The sequence below is a fragment of the Pterocles gutturalis genome, unplaced genomic scaffold (assembly GCF_000699245.1).
Source record: "Pterocles gutturalis isolate BGI_N339 unplaced genomic scaffold, ASM69924v1 scaffold4214, whole genome shotgun sequence".
Lineage (NCBI taxonomy): Eukaryota > Metazoa > Chordata > Aves > Pterocliformes > Pteroclidae > Pterocles > Pterocles gutturalis.
In genome coordinates this window covers 19502-42376 of record NW_010127996.1, presented here as the reverse complement: position 1 = coordinate 42376, position 22875 = coordinate 19502, and the positions used below count along the sequence as shown (strand labels likewise).

The following is a 22875-nucleotide window of genomic DNA, read 5'->3' as shown; positions in this document are numbered from 1 at the left end:
CGGCTCCTGGATCCAACCTCCAGCAGGCTCCTGCTGGTGTCTCCTGCTCTCCACACAGTCCAATTGTCAGGATTTGCCTCACAAAACTGCTCCTCTATCAAACCCCACCCTGCCTTGCTATGGATAGGACCCAGACCCTACACCTCTACCCTCTAGCTCCCTTTGCCCTGCTCCTGGAGCTGTCTCGTAAGGAGCACGCACAGGTGCCCACACTCACACAAACACTCCCCAGCACAGCTTCTTCTCCACTGCAGCTGCAGGGCAGAAAGCAACCCCTGTACGCCTGGCCTTCTCCGTCCTCACAGCAGATGGCTGATGAACAGAGAGACAGGGTGAGGAGGAGGGGAGAGCCTGAAACTTTCCAGTTTACCTGGATCAAACTGTGGAGAAATAGAGGCAGCAGACATTTTACAGAATAAGTAAAATCAGCCACCAATGTTAAAATCATTCTCTTGAGCCACAGCTGAGATAGACAGTGCACATTCTTGCCCACTTTATAGGCTGAGTGAAAAGCAAAACACACCTGTAAATTATTATGGATATAAGCAACAACCTGCTTTCCCATAAACTTTATGAGTAGTGACTTTGTAGTAGAACCTCCTCAGTACTGAAGGATGACAGAACATTTGAAATTAAAATACTAGATCTTGTTTGGGGAAAAAAGAAAATTACATTTTCTAAATACCACTGAAAATAAGGCCATCTTCATTTCTGAGCCAAACTGCAGACACCAACATTTGAAGCCATCAGTGCAAATTTCCAGGACCTAGGATGTCAAAAACAGCCTTTCAAATGACAAATAAGCTTTTGTCTGTGTAGCCATAGTAATGGGGAATAAAAAAATAGGGGGATATCTCCAGGGGGGGTTGAATCAGTCATAGAATGACAACAATTTTAAACTTAACAAGATTAGTTCACTGTTCAACATGGGAGCAAAACCAACAAGCCATTACATTTAGCCATTTTCATTGTGGAAAGTATTGGTGCAAGGGCCAGAAGAGCATCATCAACGTACTGCCAAGTTTTACTACTGAGATACACCAGTTATTAAAAATTATCTGAAAATATAATAATTAATTATCCTGATGGACAAAGGTCTGTGTGTGAGTCAGAAGTGTGCCCTTGCAGCCAGGAAAACCAATAAAGTACAGGGCTACATTAGCAAGAGTGCAGCCAGCAGGACAAGGGAAGTGACTGTTTCCCTCTACTGCACACGAGGTGACATCGAGAATGCAGAGTCCAGTTTTGATGTCCTGCCCAGCCCAGTTCCAGATGGGTATTAACAAACTAAGGGCCACTGAGATGATCAGGGGTTGGAGCACTTCAAGTACAAGGAGAGGCTGAGGCACTGAGTTTGCTGAGGCTGGAAACGAGGGGGAAAGCAGCTGAAGAGTCGTGCTAGGTAAAGGCAATCTGCAGAGAGGTGCACAGGGAAAGGGCAAGAGGCAATGGTCACAAGTTGCAATAAGAGATATTGCAGTTTGGTAAATGAAAAAAATTCTTCAAAATGACAGTGGAACGCACTGCCCACACTGCAGCATCTCCCTCCTTGGAGATTTTCAATACTCTGACGGACAAGGTCTGACCAACCTGCTTCAGCTTTGAAGTTCACACCACTTTGAGCACGGGGTTAGACCAGATGATCTCCCAGGGTCGCTTCAAACCTAAATAATTCTGTGATTCTGTGATTCATGATGCTTCCCCGCAGCGAAAAAGTAAATATGATTCACATTCTGCTTGCAAACAACAAAATTGTTCTTTGAATACCCAGAGACTCAACAGTTTATACTAAAATCACCCTTTCCTCAAGATCAGAGTTGCCAGTATTTATAAGGCAATAGTGTACCAGAGTATCACATAATGAATGGCAGTACAAACTTACTACTCCTGAGTGATGAGACAACAAACACTGAACTGGCTGTGCTATTCATTTACATAGTAAGTTAAATTTTAAAAAATTTTAAAAACCCTTAGCTCCTGTAATTCCTGGAAGGTTGTTTAGAATTTCTGGCTTTTAACAGAATTCAGGTCTACTTTTTTCCCCTAAGCCACATAACTTCTTTCTTGTGAACAAGAACCCAAATCCCACAAGTAAAAAACCCAACAGAAAGAAATTTCACTGGGAAAAAATATTCTTTGTGGTGTATCATTTGATAATTCTACATGTGAACATTCAGACTTGGAGTTTTCACAGACTACTGTCAACCAGCCATGTTAAAAACCAAAAAAACAAAACAAAACAAAAAATGGAAACAGCATCCTATCATTCCTTCTGGCAAAACCAGCATAGATAAACAAAGCATCAATTAAAATTAATCTTTCACCTTTGTGACAGAGAAATAATCGAAGCTCATATTGCTCGCTTTACGGTGTGAAATAATATGTGATTGCATGACCTTAGTGGTGCAGCTAAATAATGTCTAAATGATCTTTGGTGATCAATTACTGGGTAACTGATTTGAGGAGATGAACTTTCTCAGTAGACTTGTTTTTTCTACAACAAAAATGGTTGGATTCACTTTCAGCATATGACATAATTTGAAAATACTAGTGATATAATCAATTTTTTATTTCTCTCACTGTTTTAATGAAAAATACAATGAACGATTGTTAAAATAAAGTAATTTTACTAATAGCTTCAGGGCCCACTTATTCCTGAAAAAAATTGGATGCACCTGTAACGAGCACTTGCGCCTTCCACTTCTTTAACACTGTATTTGCTTATGCAAATATACACAAAGTCAGGACACCAAAAAATAAATTCACGCTTGCAAATGCACGATTCATCTATGGATGAAAGCAGAGCCCTTAAAAGTACTACAAAATGTCTCCAGTAACATTTATGCTTTCATTAGACATTTACCTGAGAGTCAAAATCTGATGATGACTCACATTACCTTACAGTATGTGAAATTGCTTTATTATGAAACTTCACCTTCAGAAATTGCATGATTTCAGCAGTTAAGACTCAAGTTATTTCTCTGGTTCCATTTTACTTTCAACTCACAGCACCATCCCAGTAAAGGAGTGTATTGACCCACTGTGGCTAATGTACCTGAAATTTCTTATTTGATATAGAGAATTACATCTGCTCAAACTCATATTAGTTTACCAAGCCAGTTAGATTTTTCTTAGTTATGGTGGATTAAACTCTGTGGTTGCAGCATCCCCAGGCCCACTCATAACACTTCACTGGTATACAGAGGATAATTTTTCAGTCTTTCAGTGAGCAGGTTATAAGACAGAAGAATATAACTGGTGCCTGAGGAAAGGATGTACCGACAAAGCATAGGTCATCCATTCAGAAATGTGCATATTGATCTATGCCTCAAAGTCACAGGCCTAAGCTACGTATAACAGTTGTACATACACCTGATATCGCTTGCCCCAGGAATAAAATAATGAGATTAAAATAAACACATTATTCTAAATGAATGAGATCAATATAAATATGCCTCAGCCTCTAGATTTCTGTGCCCCCAGCTCACAGTGTTAAAATTTATAATTTTTCTTCACATTCAGCAAGATTGTCTTTTTTTAAGTGAAAGCTGAATTTGTGTATTCCCTTTATGCCATGAACCAATTACCTGGTATTTCAAGAAAGCACCACATATCAAACTGCTCACAATACAGTCACCAGCCCTAGACACGGAGTACCTGATTTACATGCAGCCCCCCTCAAAAGCTTTGAAAACCCACATCTGACAACACGTGGAGCCAGCTGTGTTACGAGTCAGCAGGAGCAGGGAGGGGCAGGATGCTGCTTGGGCAGGATGCTGCAGGAGCGGGATGCTGGAGGAGCAGGAGGCTGCTGGGCAGGGCACACAGTGCTGAGAGGTGCTCCTTTTAAATTCAGCCACCCCATGCACCACATGCACCTGACTATATAGGTCTGGACAGGGAGAAAGGCTTTGCCAACCGTAAAGTCACTAGGGCAAGGCACGTGAATTGAGATGACTACACAAAGGTGTCTCACACGTTACGGGAGAGAACCAACAAGTCTGGATCCTCTGGTTTGCAGACTCTGTGCTGTAAAATATCCAGCAAATGTGACCTGCAGCTGCTGCATAGCAGGTGGGTGCTCTGTGCAGGCTGAGAGCTCCGTCCTCTGATATGCTTTGCAAAACTCATTCACTATTCTTTAAAGTAAACTCATAAATTGCCCTCTAGTCACCTGTAATAATGGAGGCTTATCCCTGCATTCCCCTAACTGCAATATTAAAAAATAGATGGATTTTGAACATGAAATATTGTATTGATTGATCTTATGCTTGGATTTTGCAGTACAATGTGTGTAAGTGGGAGTTTTCATTATAAATCTCATTTTGAAGGGTTTATGACTAGCTTGTTTCAATTCTCTCCAGGGTCAAAACTCGTTAGATATATTTTACTCTGGAAGATAAAAATTGTCTTGAAAATGAGAAAGACAGTGAGAGAAAGAAAAAGAATGGTGTAACTTTCTTTAACTACAGGAACATATTTTGAACTAAATATATGAAACACTGAAATTTGACAGTCCTTATTTCTTTTCATGAATTGGTGCTTTTTGAAAATACCAATTTTGTTTTGCTGCTAGCCAGGGTTGAAACCACAACATGAACTTAAATCATTAAAAATGTAAGAGTCTATGCACATCCTCAGGAAGTCACTTGTTACATTCTGGCTAAAATACATCTATCATTTAGGACAAATTGCCTTTTCAATATTACTGAAAGTGGCTTGACTTTTACAGAAGAATCCAGAAGGCAAATTGTGAATTTCCCATAGTCCTTCTGTGATGAGGCAAAAGTCATGCAGAATTTAAGGGTATATCTTTCTTACTTACGCAGATGAGAGAGCCCAAATGACTGATTTTTAGGAGAATCAGGGTGGGACCTGAAAAAGATGCTCAGGTGCTCAGAAGCAAAGTGCAGAAGTTGATACACAGTATATGGATCTGTTCTCACCTACGTTACAAACTGTGCCTTGTTTCAGCCTTTCTGTCTGCTTTTCAAACCTTCCAGAACAGTAATATTCAGATGATAAAAGCACACCTAACAATTTATTAGCCCAGCCTTACTCAAGTAAGTCATGTCCCAGGGTTAAGGTTTTAAGGATAAGGACCTTCTCTTTCCAAAAGTAACAGATGTAAGAAATTAAAGTAGTCTCTCCTGTATTTTTTTTTTCAGAATCCATTTCCTACATTTTTACTTTAGCAATTGTTTAGGCATATGGCAAGTGGCATACAGACATAACAGACTCTTGAAGTTATAACAATGAACTTGAAAATATCAATGTGAAATTAGTTCTTCAATAGAAAGTTTTGCTTACCTGTATATGACCAATCAATCTCTTCAATCAATTTCCGCTGTTGTCTATAGTATCCGTACACCAAATCTGCAAAATAACAATGAATTTAGAATGTGAAAACCAGAAGCCTAACAGGAACATGAAGTGTAGATGACACACATCCTCCTAACAAGAGAATCACTGTTTTAATTACTGATTAATTATTTACTTTGTCATTATCTTGGACCCTGAATGGTAAGTATTGGTTAAACAGAACACAAATACCATCAACATCATAGCATATAAAGGACACAAACAAAGCAAACAGAAATGCAGTTTATCTGAATTTTATATGTTATTCAATTTTTAACTCTTCACTTAAGACTTGGCATATGTATACTGGTAGGAGTAATGGTTTATTCTCCCCAAACTTCATTACACTCAGTTTACTTTCATCATGTTCACATTATGTCTCTTTTCCTTCTGTTCTACCCAATTTTTGATGTTCCATCTATTTTCTGCCTTCCTTCCTTCCTTTCCTTCCTTCCTTCCTCCCTTCCCCCCTTCCTCCCTTTATCCTCCTTTCTTTCTTCCTCTCTTTATTCCCTCCTTCCTTCCTTTCTCTTTCTCACTCTCTTTCTTTCCTTCAATTTTTAATCACAACCATGTTTTCCCTTTTAAAATTAATACAACTCCCCCTTGAAGAAACCATCTCCTGTGAAGTCCTTTACAAAGAACCAATCCATATTACCTGGAAGTGCGAGTTAAACTTTCGTTTCAGTGTGGTCAGGACTTTACAGATTCTCACTTTGTACTAATGATACCATTTAAAGACAGTGAACAAAATATTCTAAGATGTCATTTCACTGTGTAATAGCATCAGCAATATTATAGCTGAAGCATGTGAAGTTACTTGTATCTCCATAAACTTTATGGAGAGAGAAGGTTAGATATTAGATACTTTTTAATGACATTATATTTCTCTAGAGAGAAATATCTAACTGTATAAATACTCATTGATTTATTCTGACTACTGAATAACCTTCACCGTTATCCTTTGTATGCTAGTACAACTCTGCTGATGTGTGCAAATCAAAGACTACGCCTGTAATCCTTATTAATATATGCAAATTGTAGATACATGTTTTTGAAACTGTCATTTTGAGAGTCATAATGTTAAGTAGCTTCATTAAATACTGTTCTAGAGAAGCACAATATAACCTATTTAAGAAATAATTGCATATGAGCACAATGAGCACACATATGGATTGCCTCCTTGAGAAACTGCCATAGAATTCTGCTCACATTCTGCAATAAATACAGTTTAATTAAACAGTTTCATAGCATCCATTTCTTTTTCTTTAACACAGAAAAGTATGCAGTACTGATTACAGGATGTTAAATCATAATTGCAATTTGGAAGGTTAGAAATGTTCTGTGTATTACAATGGCTTTCTGCTACCTAGCTGAAGTCCACACATTTTAATAACTTCATCAGGACTTCCTCCTCCTCCATGAAACTGCAATCGCCCTTAAATGTTCTTCTCTTCTCTTTCTCCCTCCCCACCAAAAAAACTCCCTTGCAACACTTCCCAACATTCACTCATGACTAAGATTTTTACAAAAAGATAAACCCTACGTGTAAGTAATGTCACTGAAAACGGATTTACATGCACCAGCATTGTCCTGGGACCACATTTTCAAGTCAATGTGGATTGTGCCTCCTTCTTTAATTAATTATGTAAAAGAAAGCTGTTTAAGTTCTGATTCACAGGTGTTAGTTGCTGTCTCCAGTTTCCTCCTATATCCATTGTCCTCCTAATTGTTACTTCAAACAATCAGTTGAGCATTCATATGCTAACTAAGCAGGGTTTGGGCGTGAGAGCGTCCCACCACTTTTTAAATTCTACTCGGAGGTCTGATGGACAGAGAGTGATAGCTTCAATGAACAAGAAAAAAAGGGGCAAGGTTCACTTTTTTGGTGCATTACACACTTATAGACCCAGTAAATCGTACGGAAAGACTTAATAAATGCCAGGAGACGTTAGGAGTTCATACACCTTCTTTCCTCTGCTATTCACCTATTGTGCTCCCACAGCCCCTTCACAGCACACTCACAGCCAAGCGCCTTCTCACATCTGCACGGATTGTCAGTGGTTTTGCTCTTGCCTCTTTCCACTAAAAATACATGGCAAAATTCGGGAAGGATAGCAAATTTCATTCAGGGAAGGAAGTGACCAAAGAATCATAGCTATTATGGGTGTCAGAGAAAAGCTGTGTGTGAGGATGAGTGAATGCAGCAATTCTTCCCTTGAGCTACTTGTGCAAACAGCCCTGGCAAAACACAACCATGCATCCTATAAAGCATTGCTGTGTAAACTGTCAGTGTTGACCAGCTAACAGTGGAGAGACCAGTTGGAAGGATTTTTTTAAAAATTTATTTTATTTTCAGTTAACAAATTGATATCCCTTTTGCTTATGGTATATGACAGCAGATATTTCCGTTTAAATTGTGTATTTAAATTCCTTACATTTAATTTAAATGAATATAGTGATAATGAGAAGAACTTTACAAAAGAGAAGGCAAAACTGCTGCAAAATTTGTGGTTTTATATGTAAATCTACGATATTGATACTTGACCTTGAACAGCTTGACAATCAGTATGACTCCTGTGACACTGACATCTCCAGTGAGTGCCCAAAATAGTTTGAATTTTACTGGTTGAGGTGCTGCTTTATGATGCAAAAAATCCTCAATGTTCTCCTGTGCTTCCAGGAAGCTGTTGAACATGTTTCCACAGATTGTCAATTTATTCACAGAACAAGGCAGCTCAGTTGCAGGATCACGTTTTAAACAGTTTTATGGTTATCTTTCTATGTGTGTCAAGGAGACATACAAGACACCATTAAATACCTTTTGTTCCATTTTTTTCTACCCTCCTTCAAAGCCAAAGTTTTCTGTCTGAGGCCATGAGACTTGCTTCTTTCTACATTTTGTCCAAAGAGTACACATCCCAGAGCCTGAGGCCCATGAAGTCAGGAATAATGGTGGCAAATGCTCCCCTCTGCTCATGAGGGGCAGCAGGACCAACTGATTTGTGGCTGACCTGGTTGTGTGTTCAGTTAGTATTGCATATTTGCCATATTTTAATACACTTGCCAAGGCATTTGCTATAGGTTATTGTCAGAGACAAGTCATCATACAAGTGGCTTGAACTAGCAAAGCGGTTTTAAAATTTTTATTCAAAAACATATTGTGCTTGCCAAGACACTCAGCAAACTGTTTAGAAGGACAAAGGACTAGTTACCCAGGTTCAGATTGTCTGCCAAACAAACTGACTTGACTCCACTGAAGGCTACCAAGATGCACCAATTTATGTCTACACGTGAATGTCTTGGATGCCGCTCATTCAAATAGAGTGAGGTAGCTCAGACTTCATGCCCTACTTCATCTACTACCTCCACTCTCCATCAGCACTTTCATACACTGTAAAACATTTTGAAAGTCAGATTTTTTTGATTAAGACATAAATCTCTTCACTGGAGAAGAAACAGGATTTGAAGAACAAACTGAAATGGTATGATAAGAACAATGGTTATACAGGGTGGCTGAATCTGTACATGGCTAGTGGCTAAGAAGTAGCACACCAGACAAAGTTGCTGCAAAGAAGTCAAAGAGATGAAGACAAACTGCAAAACTGGCATCATAATAATTTTTTTTTTTTAAAAAAAGGTACATCTGATTAGCATAATAGAAGCACAGTGCTCTTCAAATATGAAAAGAATACAATTAAAGGTATCAGAAAGACTTTTACTATACAGGTTCTAATTCTGAAAGTAAACACAGAACATAAAATACAGCTAAAACTGTGCAAAATCACCTCGGATGATAGATATAGAGTGCTTCTTCAGCAATTGTAATTTCCATATTTTAGCTCCTTCCATTGACAAGAAGGTCACAGGACCCACTTCTATACCTTTCATCCATCTTATGATGGTGTAGCTTCATTGCCTCAACTGAAATAATTCTCGATTTATACTCATAGAGGAAATAAAAAGATTCAGAGTGCAACCTGCCAACAGTCTTGAAGTTCTAACTGACAGGCACTATCTGTAAATCCCTTTGAGAGAATGATCTACATTCGCCTAACTAAGGTCTCTCTCTTATGGATTTATTTTATTTTGTAACGGCATCTGTAAAATCTTTAAAACCACCAAAATGCTTTAATAGCCCATCTCTACAATTTCATATATTCTTTCCCCCTGAAATTTGAAGTGTCTAATCTTTTGTCAAGATGAGTCTGAGCATTCTCACAGACTTACTGAAATTAAAAAATCTTTTTTTACCCCACAGTTCCTTCTGTGTAGGCTTATTTTAGGCTTTGGTACATGTTCAGTTATCTATAAAGAGAGTGAGTTACCTTCATTATGCTTGTGTGGGCTTCTCATTCCAATACAGATTGAAAAAGTGAGACTTTTCCTGCACTAAATATAAAGCCAAAACAAAACTCCTCTTACAATTTGACAATTGCCATGTGTATTTACTAACACAAATTGTGTTTAAATCTAAAAAAAAAAAGAAAAAAAAAGAAGAAAAAGATTGACTGGTTTCATTTAAAAGCAGTTATCATTAAGCACGAGAGTATTAATAGGCACTCTGCTTACTTAAATTGTCACAACTTTACATGAATTAAAAACATGAATTAAAAGGATAATCCTTGTGGTATCAGCTGAAGTTTATAGATCACATGTATTCACAATGTTCCAGTGCATTTGTATATGCCAAAGCAACAAGGATTCCAGTTTTACCAATTTATATTCTGCCTCATTAGAATTTTACATGCTTGGAGTATACAGGGCCCCTGAAACTCCTAAGCAGCCAGTGGAAAGTGGGAGGAATCTCATGATACCATGCGATATGGTACCATCTGCGTCACCAAGCTGGTGAAGAGGGCTTTAAAACAGAGTTGCTGGGGGAGAGGAACCTCAGTCCATCCCACTCCTACCAGTTTGATGCCAGTGCCAGCAATAAGTGCCCGGAGCCTGGAGAAGGACCACAGGTCAGCAGGAGAGCACCTGAAGAGCAGCACAAAGGAATTCCAGCCTGTAAGTCAGCTTCATTGAGGGCCCAACTTAAGTGCCTCTATGCAAACACATAGCACGGGGAACAAACAAGAGGAATTAAGAGACATGCATATGCCTGCAGAGCTATGATCTTATTGACATTATGGAGACGTGTGATGGCTCCTACCACTGGAGTGTTGGAATGCAGGGACACAGGCTCTTTAGGAAGGACCGGCAGGGGAGATGAGGAGGGGGTATTGCCCTCTATGTCAGTGACCAGCTGGAGTGCATGGAGCTCCACCTGGGGATGGGTGAGGAGGCAACCAAGAGCTTGTGGGTCAGGATTAAAGGGAAGGGACAGGGGACATTGTAGTGAGGGTCTGCTACAGACCACCCAACCAGGAAGACTGAGCATTCAAGACCCTCCATAGATAGACAGGAGCAGCCTCATGTTCACAAGCCCTGGTCCTCATGGGGGACTTTAACTACCCTGATATCTGTTGGAGGGACAACACAGCAGCCAGGACGTTCTTGGAATGCCTTGATGATAACTTCCTTCTCCAAGGGACAGAGGAGACGATGAGAGGTGCTATACTGGACCCCTCTGACATTTATAGATCACTAAAGGTCTACAGCTTTGGTAATATCTATCTAAAACTCTTGAGAGTAGAGCTTATGCAAGTCACATCAAAGGAACATTTACTGAAATAAAGGCTTTTTAGCACAGTAGGGTCTGTGAAGTCAAGCTGTTAGAAACTTTCTCATTTGCAAACTATTTCAATAGTTAAAATTGTCTTGTGGACCCTAATGAACAGCCTTAGACTGAATCCTATGAAGGTGTGTGTGGGGGGGATATTGAGAGAAATATATTCTCAAAAGGAGGAAGTCTTTAATTATTAAATATTTTCCTTTCCCATTTATTTGATGCTGGAATTGCAAGTTCTGCTCAACCATTTTCCCTCCAGCCATGTTACAGTAAGGTTCCTGAAAGGTGGCTCTTTAGATAGCAATATCTTCTTTTGCTTCAGGGAGGTATTTACTTGAATGTCTTGGTGAAATTCTTTCTTCAATAACAAAGGGGAGGAGAGGGGTTGCCCTGGATGATTTTTGTATAGGTATTCATATAAATCTAGGGATTATGCCACATACCTTTTATAAACCATATCAAAACCATTCTGCTTCCTTGACAAAGCTCTATACTCACAACATCAAGACTGAAAAATTCCAAAGTTCATAATCGACACTCAATATCAACTGCACATCTATAAAAATAAGTGTCTCTATTTGATAAGAAATATGAACATAATGAAAAAAATAAAATGAAAAACTTGTAAACAAATGCAGAACCTGACTTTTTTGACAAATCCTAAAAATTACATTATATATATGCATAGATATGTCAACATTTATGCATATCTGTAAGGATTTGTCAAAAAGGGGTATATAAGTACATACACATATTTCAATTTCTTATGATTGTATCATGCTATAAATTTCATGTTTACTTATCTCCATTAGCCGTTTCCTTATTGCAACTGATTGCATAAACATGTCATTTGGAAAAGAAAAGCAAGTGTCTTGTGATTGCTAGAGACAACAGAGAAAAATGTGACAAAGGCAAAACAAAGACACTTAATGTGAGTTTTTTTTTTTTTTACATAATTTTCTTTTTACTAGAATACAGCAGAATTATTAATATAGTGTCATAAGGGAGATCACAGATAAAATAATCAGAATAATTGCAATTACTTTTAAATTAATTCGTGATACTCAATTTCAAAATACACTGAGGTGAGGAACCAAAACCCTCCCTCCTTCCCCACAGCTTCTCTGACTGCAGGACCAGAGATTCCTGTGACCACTTGTGTTTTCTCCCACTTCACTCAGGTTCCCTTCACCATGAGCACAAGGGAGTACTCTCCCTCCTGTTCCTGCAGAGAGCTTGTATCTGTGTTTTTGGTGCTCTTGAGGAGCAATTGCCATGTAGATTCACATATCCCCAGGGAGAGGAAGGAACCTGATGTCCATGAAGTTTTCAAACTAGCAGGATGTAGTGGAAAGGAGAATTAATGTCAGGAATACCTTACATGGAGCTTAACACTACAAATGTGTGTTTTAACATGTTCTGACAAGGTTTAATTTTGAAAGGGTGTGTGAAAGACAACTAGTTCTTTAAATTAGAATCATATTTTAGATATGAAGCATGCTCCAAGCTGCTCCACACTATCCAGACTGAGAAATTCTCAGCAAATTCTAGAGCTGAATTTTAAGCATTTGGGAGCCTTTCAGATTAAGAACTGGGGTATCTGTGAAGTCAGGCAACTCTTTTTCAGTATTTTCAGGACTTGGGTAACTTTGGACTTGGATGTTTGTCTCCTACCTAAGTTTCACTTTTCAGTTTGACTCTTTCTGTGTAAAATTACAAAAGCCTTTGGAAAACTCACTGTTGCATAGGCCAAACCACAACTGTTGACTCGAAGTACAGTTTAATACTAACAGAGATTTCAGCTCAACATATTTGGAAGGTATATGGAATTTAACCTGTATGGCACAACCCAAAACCAGAAATGATTGGAAAAAGAGGTACATGTCACAAAGATCCAGAAAAAATATTCTAGTTTTTCCCAGATCTTTGAGCTTTGCTCAGAGGTGGTGGCAGTGGAAAGGGGCTGGCTGTTTGCTGGGGAACTGAAGCTGTTGGATGGGGCTGGGGTTCCCAAAACCCTCATCCAGACCTTACAGATACCAAGGACACACATCCCCAAGTTTAATTAGTGAGGCCTTTGCTTTTGGTGGGACAACTCATAATTTTGCTCCAGCAATTCTGAAGTGCATTTCAAAAATTTGTAAATCAGTATGAACAGATCAAATGACACTGGTTTAGTTTCATATGATTTATTTGGAGAAAGAAGTAATACAAAAATAAAAGAGTACCAAAAAAGGGGAATATCTTGAAGTTCCTTAAGGAATCCAGATTTAATTCTGGGTTTTAGAGGATTTATGGAAGAACAGTACCTCCACAGGGGAGTGGATGGTCCAGGCTTTCGTCCATTCTTTGCCAGCTCCTGCATCATGTGAGTAGAGCACCACACCACACCACAATTGTATTTTTATACAGCTGTTGCTAGACCGCATGTTTTACTCTCATTTTGAAAAGTAAACAGTCAGTATCTGGTCCTCTGCTTCATCAAACACACATTAATGTGGTATATTATTCCATAGAACAATATTTGTACTTTCACAGACTGCAGAAAACAAAAAGGTGTATTGACTTCTCCTGGAGGTGATTGTTTATTGTAGCTAACTACAGCAATATTACTTGATCTTTTTTTCTCTATCAGATTAAAAAAATATAGGCAATATCAAATAAAATAAGGTCATGCTAATTTAAAATCTATTTTCTTCACATTTCCTTTCGTGACTTCATTTTTTATTTTCTTCAGTACCTTGCTACCTATACTGTATCTACCATTTGACATAATTTTGAGGTCCAATTCTGTCTGTTTCATGTATGTCCAAGTGAGTGCCATGAGGGAAACAGGAGCCCCATCCTAATTGTGTCCCATATCACCCACAAAACTGGAACTTCATAGATTATTTTGGAATTCAGATACTACTAATATTTGGAAGTGGGGACTCAGATGTTTTGATCAGATATTTTGCATGATCTATATAGTAATGTATATCACTCATTTGTATTTAATCAATATGCTCTCCATTTTGGAGCAGGGAGGTAAATCTGCCTGGGAAGCTCTCAGGCCCACGTGAACATGCAGACAGAACACAAAACCACTGTATAGGCATACATACTTCACGCGCCCATCCTCCAAATATGTAATTTACGCACATTTTACATAACAATAATAAAGACAGAATACAGCTTTGTGATTTCAGAAAAAAAAACCCACAACACTGTTTCGTTAGTTCATATTCTTTCAGTTCTAATCCCTGTTGAATTCTGTCAGCAAATATAAGCCCAGTTGAACAAGGTTTGACCCAAAATGTGGAAATAATATCCCCATAAGATGAAAGATACGTGGTTTAATCAATCATTGTAAACATGAAATTTCACCTTACTGCAAAAAACATTTCCCCATATAATCCAGCCTTTCACTATGGCAGTATAAAGCCCTTTTACAGGTCTCAGGTGGTGGTGGCACTCCATGAAAAGCCTTAATTTGTGCACTGAACCACAAAATGAAGGTTCTGACCTCTTGTTACTTGGAATCCTACACTGAGTGTATAACACGGTTTGAACTGAGAGTCTCATTGCAACAATCCTCCTAGGTTCAGAGAATTCAACAAAACTGAAAGTTCATATATTGTGGCAGTCAGCTGTCAACACTCAATAACCAACTGCAAACTGACTGTGACTTTCTATCAGTAAGAAATTAAATCTTTGAAACAAAAATCAGGAAGTCTGAGAATGTCATTATAATTCTTAGGCGAATTCTTACTACAAACTAAACGCTGTAACATGAAGAAATTAAATAAAACGTACCAAACTATTAAATTTGTTTTCAGTTAATTGCAATGACTCATCTACCAAGATTAAATGATTTTTATTGCCAATTAATAAAGTAATGAATTGCTCTGCCAATTAACGGCAACCAGAATCAGAGGAAAACATTATTTAAAAATGTATAGTGAGTTAATGGGTTCAGCATGCTTAAATCTTCTAAGTAGGTTTCAATGCACCTAAAGTGACTTGTGAACTTACCCCAGGACTGATAAAGTCATTCCCACATCGGGAAATCATTGGCCTAAACTCTTTGCTGGTTTGCATCTCAACTCCCAACAGAACTAAGGGGTTTGGGCTCTTAAGTGATGAAGAATTAGTTCTAGAAAGGGATTTTAACACTGAACTCTCATTGCAGGCTCTCAAAATCCTCAAAGCCTTTGATAAACAGACACTTGCCCTTGGTCTAGGTGTAGAGCACTAAAACCCTTGGTAAAGGCATTAATTAGCAGCCTGTGAAGCGTGTCTGCCTGTCTCCCCCTCTCTTATGATTATTTATATAAAGGTTTTATGGTATAGAGAAAAACTTCAAATGTCTGGATTCAGAGTGTCTTCTGTGAATATTCTTTGGGCACATAATTAGGATGCTTTGTCCTAGAGCCATTTAGACACTTCTGCCATTGTGCTAGGGAGGAAGCCCGACTTACACATCATGCCTAGTAATGCAGAATTATGAATAGGGATGGCCTTGAAGTTTACATACAGACTTAGAAGAAGCTCTCTCACTGCCTGTTTTCTCATAAATGCTTCCAATTAAGTGTGCAGGCCCAAACAGACAAAATGAACAGAGTACTAAAACTCCCTTCCTTGAGTGAGAAAAGTCTGAGATCTAATAATATATATATATTAATACAGCTATACCACAGAGTCTAGCAAAGGAAAGCAAATTGAATTTCTAAGGGACAGCAAGACGAAACAGTCAGCACAATGTAAGAAACCACTACGATTTCAGTTACCATATATAAAATGGCCAAATGGCCCAACAGAACAAAGCTTAGAGAAACAACGCAGGTGCAAATCTGAAAAGTAGCTCTTGAACGCAAATGAGGAGGGGCCTTTCTTGAGAAACTCACGTAACGCACACAGCAGACAGGTCACCTAGTGTACAGCAGATGAGCCATTGAAGAGTGATGACTGCAATATAATTTGAATTGACATTCAAGGGCCAGCAAGGGTGCCAAATTAGTACACTGACACCAACCTTTAGCAAATAAAATGCACAAGTTTTTTAAAAGATCCTCAAAATAAAAATACTGACAGTTTTGATAGCAATGCCACTTTTTAGAAGTCTTCAAAATGCCTACGATTTTTCCAGAGAGCAAAACAGTTGCTTAAAAGATTCAAGAGGATATGCTGAAATGTTGTGATGCACTGCTGTTTAAGTTATTGTGATTGGGTAGGACTACAGTTTCAAGGAAGTTCAGAGAACTATAACAAGGAAGGTAAATGTGTAACAATTCCAAATGACGTTCAGCTTTGACAGATGTAGCAGTAAAAATAATTGAAAAACAGGCATTGAGAAAAACTAAACTACTTTTACTTTGTTGAGTTTCCAATTAATTGTATCAGCTGAAAGAAGAGATGAGGGCATCTCTGGATAGCTACATAAAGTTCTTCATTCAGTGTATAGCTGGAGTCCAAGCAGAAATTTGGAAACATGTCAGAAATGGTGAAGGAAAAGCATTATTGCCCCACAAATTATCAGTGGGGCTTCATCTGGAAAACTGCATTCCGTGCTGGTCTTGCCTTCTCAAAAACAACTAAGCACAATAGCATGGGTGAGAGGGAACCCTGATGAAAGTAACCATGGAAAAACTCCAAATAAAGGGAGATGGAAAAGGTTAAGAATGCTTATTTTGGGACGAAAACAAATATAAAGAATAATGAATGTTGCTAAGATGAAGACTGGGAACTTTTGTTCTCCCTCTCTCTAGAAGAACAAGAACACCCAGGGGCATTAATGAGAAGGCTGAAAGTAAGAAAACCAGTGAAAGGATCCCTTTTTTTCACATCTAGGCAATTATCACTGCAGGAAACCACTGAGGCTAACAGCTAAATGAAAACTGAAATAGTTATAAAGGTATCAAGAATATTTGGAGTTATCACAATACATTTAGGAAAGATGTGTGAGAAATGACTTGGGAAGTATCTCACTTCTACCTACTGTGGAATTTCATGCCTGTTCCTCTGAAGCATCTGCACTGGCCTCTGACAGACAATACTGAATTCAGGTATGACCCGACATGGCTATTACGGTCATTTGAATACTACACATAAATGATTCACGACATTTGAAACAGTGGTAGTACTTGTCCAAGATGAAATGCAGCTACAAATAAATCTTAAAATAAACATCACTTACTGTTTGGTAACAGATACTGTACTTGCATTCAGGTAAGCAACAAAGTTAATTTCAAGAAGTTGGCTGAAGCAAGTGATACAACTGACTCTTCCCTTGCTTAGATTCAAGGGAATGTGTCCCTAGATGCTTTTTAGCAATGTCCTCCTTAACAGTCTGAAATTCCACCAGTGACAGCAAAACATGACTGTGAATTGATATACCTAATAAATGGAAAAATCTCAGATCCATGAGTTGCAGCTTCCTTACAGAACTGGGGATTATGTGACTCTCACTTTTGTGTTGCAATATCCACCACGTTCAAAGAGCAAATGCTATTTCAGACAGTCCTGCCTTTCCCCTTGCAAAAGAATAGGATAGAGCAGATTTTGGCCTAACCAACACTACAGAGTACACATTCCATAAATTCATGGGCAATGGTATTTTCAAACGGCACAATTTTGTGATTCCTCACTGTACAATTTATCCTCAAAACTTGATTCCTTTGAAAAGGCTTATTTATGTAACTACTGCTGGACAGTTTCTAGACATTCCACTTTATCTACGGTGTTTGACCTGCAGAACCAGAGGCCTGATCTGGCCATTGACTCATATGCCTCCTGTAAAGGAAAGAGATATTCCTAAACAGTAGACTTCTGTCTGTTCTCTTACTTTTTGTTGCAGCTTGTAAGAAAATCCTTGCTGCTATTGTCTGCTCCCATGGAGAAAGGCGATTTAAATGTCCAGTAAAAATGCCAGTAGTTACAGTACTTACCTAACTGTTCTTTCTCTGTCTTGATGAGATGATGTTGTTGCTTACACAGGGATCATGCATCAATGGTCTTTTCCCTTATGCCTTGAGCAGTTACTGTGTTTCCCAGGATAGTTTTAATGTCCAAATATCTTCACCGGTGAACATGCACAAAGCACAGTAGCTCTTACGAAAATAATTCCAGGAACTTACAGGTCCCTTAAATTGGATTAGGGGTAAGTACCAGCACAGTTCTTGCTGTGCTAATTCAGAGCTCTGCATTGAAAGACCTGCCTCTTCCCACTGGAAAGCTGTTGAGTAATGACATTTTCAAGCAAGAAATGTAGTTACAATGCTCTCTAAATGCAGCTTCACACAGCAATACAGCAAATTCACTCAGCTACCATTAGTATAAAATGTTCAAGTAGCATTAGACAGATACTGTAAAAAAACTTAGATGAATTATAGACACTGAACTTTTTATTTTCTTACATTAATTGTATTTTTAACAGTGTTGTCATCATCAAAAGAAAGCTATCCCTAATACAAGTCTGCCATTAAACTGTGGAAATATCCTGTAGCAAATTAAGGAGCAGAAGGATCTTTTACTTTCACTAGCTGAAACAGATGAAGCTGAGACAGGTATTATTTAGTCTTGTAAATTAAATCTCTGCTGAATAGCCAAATAAACACAGGTTGACTTATGCTACTCTTCCTTGTATTGTAATTTAATTTAAATGCAAGAGAAAAACTCTAATGAGGCTGCTATATATGATTTCTTCTGGTAAAGGTAAAGGGCAACAGAGTCTCAATCACTTTCTTCTTACTGGGGCAGCTGTACCCCAGAACCATTTACATCTGAGGAAAAGCAAGATAAGGTGGGGACTAGACCTGGATTCTTGTTATGTCCTGTGAAGGTTGATATAAGACTCTGAATCCCCGTGTTTGCTCAAGCCCTTCTGTGTGTGCCTCTCAGGGGTGTTAGCCACCCCTGCTCAAGCAGGAGTCCCACCGCACCCAGGAAAGCAGTGAGGACTGGTGCTGCTGAGTTTCCAGTCCTAATGATGCACCACGTGAATTCACTTAGCTCCTGGTGGCAGGAGACAGGTAACGAGCCAGGACAACTATGGCACTTTCATGCTTCTAGATACCCAAGCAGAGGCTGTAAACAACTGCAGGATTTTTTTTTTTTCTTTATTTCATGGATGTATCTATTCTTCAGCTAACTGTTAAATTTTTATGCCCCTTTACAGATAAATGATGTATTTTGACTGTAGCAGGTGACTAGTATTAAGCTTTTTCAAAGAGAAACCCTTAAAAAATGATGTCCAGCTCTGATTAAGTTGACTATCTGAATTCAAAGCATGTCTTGACTGCTTTCCATGAAAACAACTGATCTTTTTCATGGGTTAATGCCATTGTAACTTCCTCTACACACTGAACAGATTACCATGGACACAAATTCAGACTCCTTCCATTCATTCACACAAGGTCCCTAGAAATTTACATAAGTCTGCAGAGAAAACAGGCAGCCAAGCTTTCACTGGCATGAATATTGTGATGAGACTTTCAAACAACACATACTTCTGTCTCCTAAAATGCAGTTTACAGTAAAAAACTGCAAATTAGTTCAACAGTAAGAAAAATATATTTTGGGTGTCTGCTTATAATTGTATTTTAAAATAAATAATCACTATCCAATTAAAATAAATAATCACTATCCAACTACCTCAAGCTAATTTGCTGCAAAATCAAAACAGTTTGGAAATATCCTATGTACAATAAAAATGCTACTCTGCTATGCCACAATAGTGAGCTTTTTTATGTCAAAAAATTACTCTGCAAGTCACAGCAGTACATCTGTCACACTTAAAACAAAATGAAGACATAATATCTTGACTTGACCAATAAGGTGTCCTCAATGCAGTTTGGCTTTGCTGACCTTTTTAAAAATGACAGGCATTTTTGCCATAATCAGACTCTTGAAAACATAAGGAGGGTACTTCTACTCCCCTCAGACCCATACTTATAAATTCTGTTTAAAAAATTTCACTGAAATAAGTTTTGATCCATAAGACATCACTGTAATTTTGCATTCAAGGACTTTGAATGAGGAGAGGCCAGGACAGGGTCTCCCAGATATTGCATTTATTGCAACTACACTAATATATCATTATTAGGAATTAATTTTTAAAAAGAGCTTGGGAGACTCCAGTCTTCCAAATTCAAATCTTCCTACTGGATATTGTGCACCTAAATGACAAGCAAACTTTTTAAAATGTTTCCCTGAAAAGCAACAATACACCTGCTGTAACAAAAACGCCTCCTAAGGAGAAAACCAAAACTTTCAGAGGAATCTGGATCGGTCCTATTAGGCTAACCTTTTGGTGAAGGGTATGTTACAGCATGAAGAAAGTGTCTTCCTTGAGCAGTCTCTTACTCAAAAGATACAGAGGGATGCACAACTTGTCCTAAATTCTTCAGCTTATATCTCTGATCTTATTGACAGCTAATCTTTAATCTTTTCCAGCCCCCTCAGCTCATTTAGGGCTAACCAACACTGTGTTACCCTCCATCTGCTGGCTTCCAAACCTTCCTGGGCAGCTTCCACTTGTGCAAAACCCTTCTTATGACTCTGCTGCACACATGCTGAAGGAATTTCCAATAATGAAGTATGTATTTGGTTGTTTTCTAACAGAGTCACATTGAGGTTTTAAATTGACCAACAATTTCTTAGTAATCTCTTTCCATCTAATAAAACTCATGCTTTTCAATGAAAGGAATTATATTTTCTTTATCTGGAGTCTATTTTTACAGCCCATAAAGATAATTACAAATTGAACAGATTTCTCTTTTATCTTTAAGGACGGAAATTTTACAGAGTTTAGTTTACAGAGTTTGTTTCTCTGACAAGCTGTGAATTATTTTTAAGTCACACTACCATGTAACAATTCTAATTACAAAGCTCATTCTTGTTTCCCTTACATACCTGAGCCTCTCCACGAGAAACTGCAGCTCCATTAACGGAACAGGAAATTTTGCCACTGATTTTGCTGAGACTTAAATTCAGGTGTGAGCTGAGAGCACAAAAAACTCATAACGTTATCTAAAATGCCCTGAATTCAAATAGCTTGGAACAGAATTTCCACAAATGAATTGGAAGAAACTTTTCCCTTACCCTATTTTCCATTAAAGCGAAGTACCCCTTATGCTTTAAATTATCTGCTCATCCAAATACAAGGCTTAACAATTATTTCCAAACAATAAAATACATGCCTCAGTTAAAGAAAAAAGATAATTTAGTAATAAGTATCAGTTATCACAAGTAAACAATGTAACCATTTACTCTGTGTGTGAAAGAATTCTAGTAAGTAAAAATCCTTCATTTGACATCAGTAACCATGCATGTGTATATGTAGTGTCCTCCATCTGGGACTTTAAACTAATCTTGAGGCTGTACCTTACATTTTGCTCTTAAAGTGAATATGGGAAGAAATTGAGCATCCTGACATTCATCTGAAAAAGACACAAATCCTGTGTTTCCAAGTGATCTTTGTCCAAGGGCATGGGCAGAATAGAAAAAAGTTAGGAGAAGAAACCGGAAGGAGAAAAAAAAAAAAAATCTTTCTTCAATCCATAAATAACTTACCACTAGCAACAATTATATTTCATATATCCACACAGTTTTCTGCAATTCAGCTTTCAGTACTTCAAGCAATATTCTCTCAAACTCCATATCATTAACTTGTTACTTCAGTTTTAAGTTTTACCATCAGCTTCAAGGGGCTTTCATCAATATAAGTGTCTCCACAAAAAGTAAATAACTTTGCTGTGAACAAGCAATATATAAATTATATACTGTTTCATTATGGGAAATGCAAATTTTCCAAGCTACAAGTGTTGATTATTTGAGGTGATATATAATTTATGATGAAGAGTGCTGCCTCTTTCCAAACCACAGGCTCTGCATGAGTATACTGAAGAAAAATATAAGAAAATGAGAAATCAAACATTTTTTTTAATTCTTAGAGAATGACACACATAAGCAAGCAGGTAGCAAGTGCTCTCTTGCTGGTGTACTGGCTATGATCTGTGTCCGAACAGTGCCTTTTGAAAGTTCTCATGAGGCATGCATTACAGGTAATTGAATTCAATGAGAAACAGATAACAGTATCTAAGTCTACACTAGAAAAGTTCTAATGTTCATGCCAAAGGGGAAAGATATTTAGTCCTTCAATGGTCTGAATATCTGGATCAGCATAAACTCTGCCCTGTCTTGTACTCTGAGACACAATAGAGGAAAGGACCCAAGGTGAATCTCCTAGGCACCTTATAGCTGAGGTTAGAAAGAAAAAAACAAAGAAAGGTCTAGTTTTGCACTGCAAATTCCAAGTTTCACATAAATGTATCTTGGCTTTCATTAGGAGGATTATTAGGAGGATGCAGCATTATGAAGTTCTCAGGGGACCATGGCTTTCATAAATACCTGAACCTATTAACTTCTGAGGTCAGTGTGCAGAACGGACACTTTTATTTCTTTATTGGTAAAATTTACTCCTGGACTGAAGATCAAAACTAAGTCATCACATTTTTCCAAAACAGGACACAAATTTTTCATCTCTCTTTCCAGAAGAAAGGGAATTAAAACTATAGTGTGTATGTGGAGCTTAAAGTACAAACTAAAACAGAGCTTTTGGAAAAAAGAAAAAAAAGTCTTCTGGAATAATTTCTTCGCTAATCCAGAATAGGACCTAAATATTCACTTTGCTATCTTCTAGTTTATTTTCTTCTTTCTCTCCTTCCTTTCATTCCCAATTTTTCCTTTTCTTTTTGCTTTACTTTACAGCTTGAAAGTTTTCATCTAGTTTTTGCTAACTGTGTCCATTTAACCTTCCTAGGAGCCATCATTCCACACGCACTTCTTTCCAGATTCCT

The 22875-nt window shown here is 38.0% G+C and overlaps 1 protein-coding gene across 1 annotated transcript in view; it reads right to left on the bottom strand.

Annotated features, from left to right (window-relative positions):
- Positions 1–5376, bottom strand: part of PTPRZ1 (protein tyrosine phosphatase, receptor-type, Z polypeptide 1) — a gene marked incomplete at its 5' end in the record, with an annotated part of 97550 nt that extends 92174 nt beyond the window's left edge. The window contains 1 exon segment of the mRNA XM_010079457.1: positions 5311–5376. Coding sequence (XP_010077759.1) covers positions 5311–5376 — 66 coding nt within the window.
- Positions 5377–22875: the final 17499 nt, after the last annotated feature.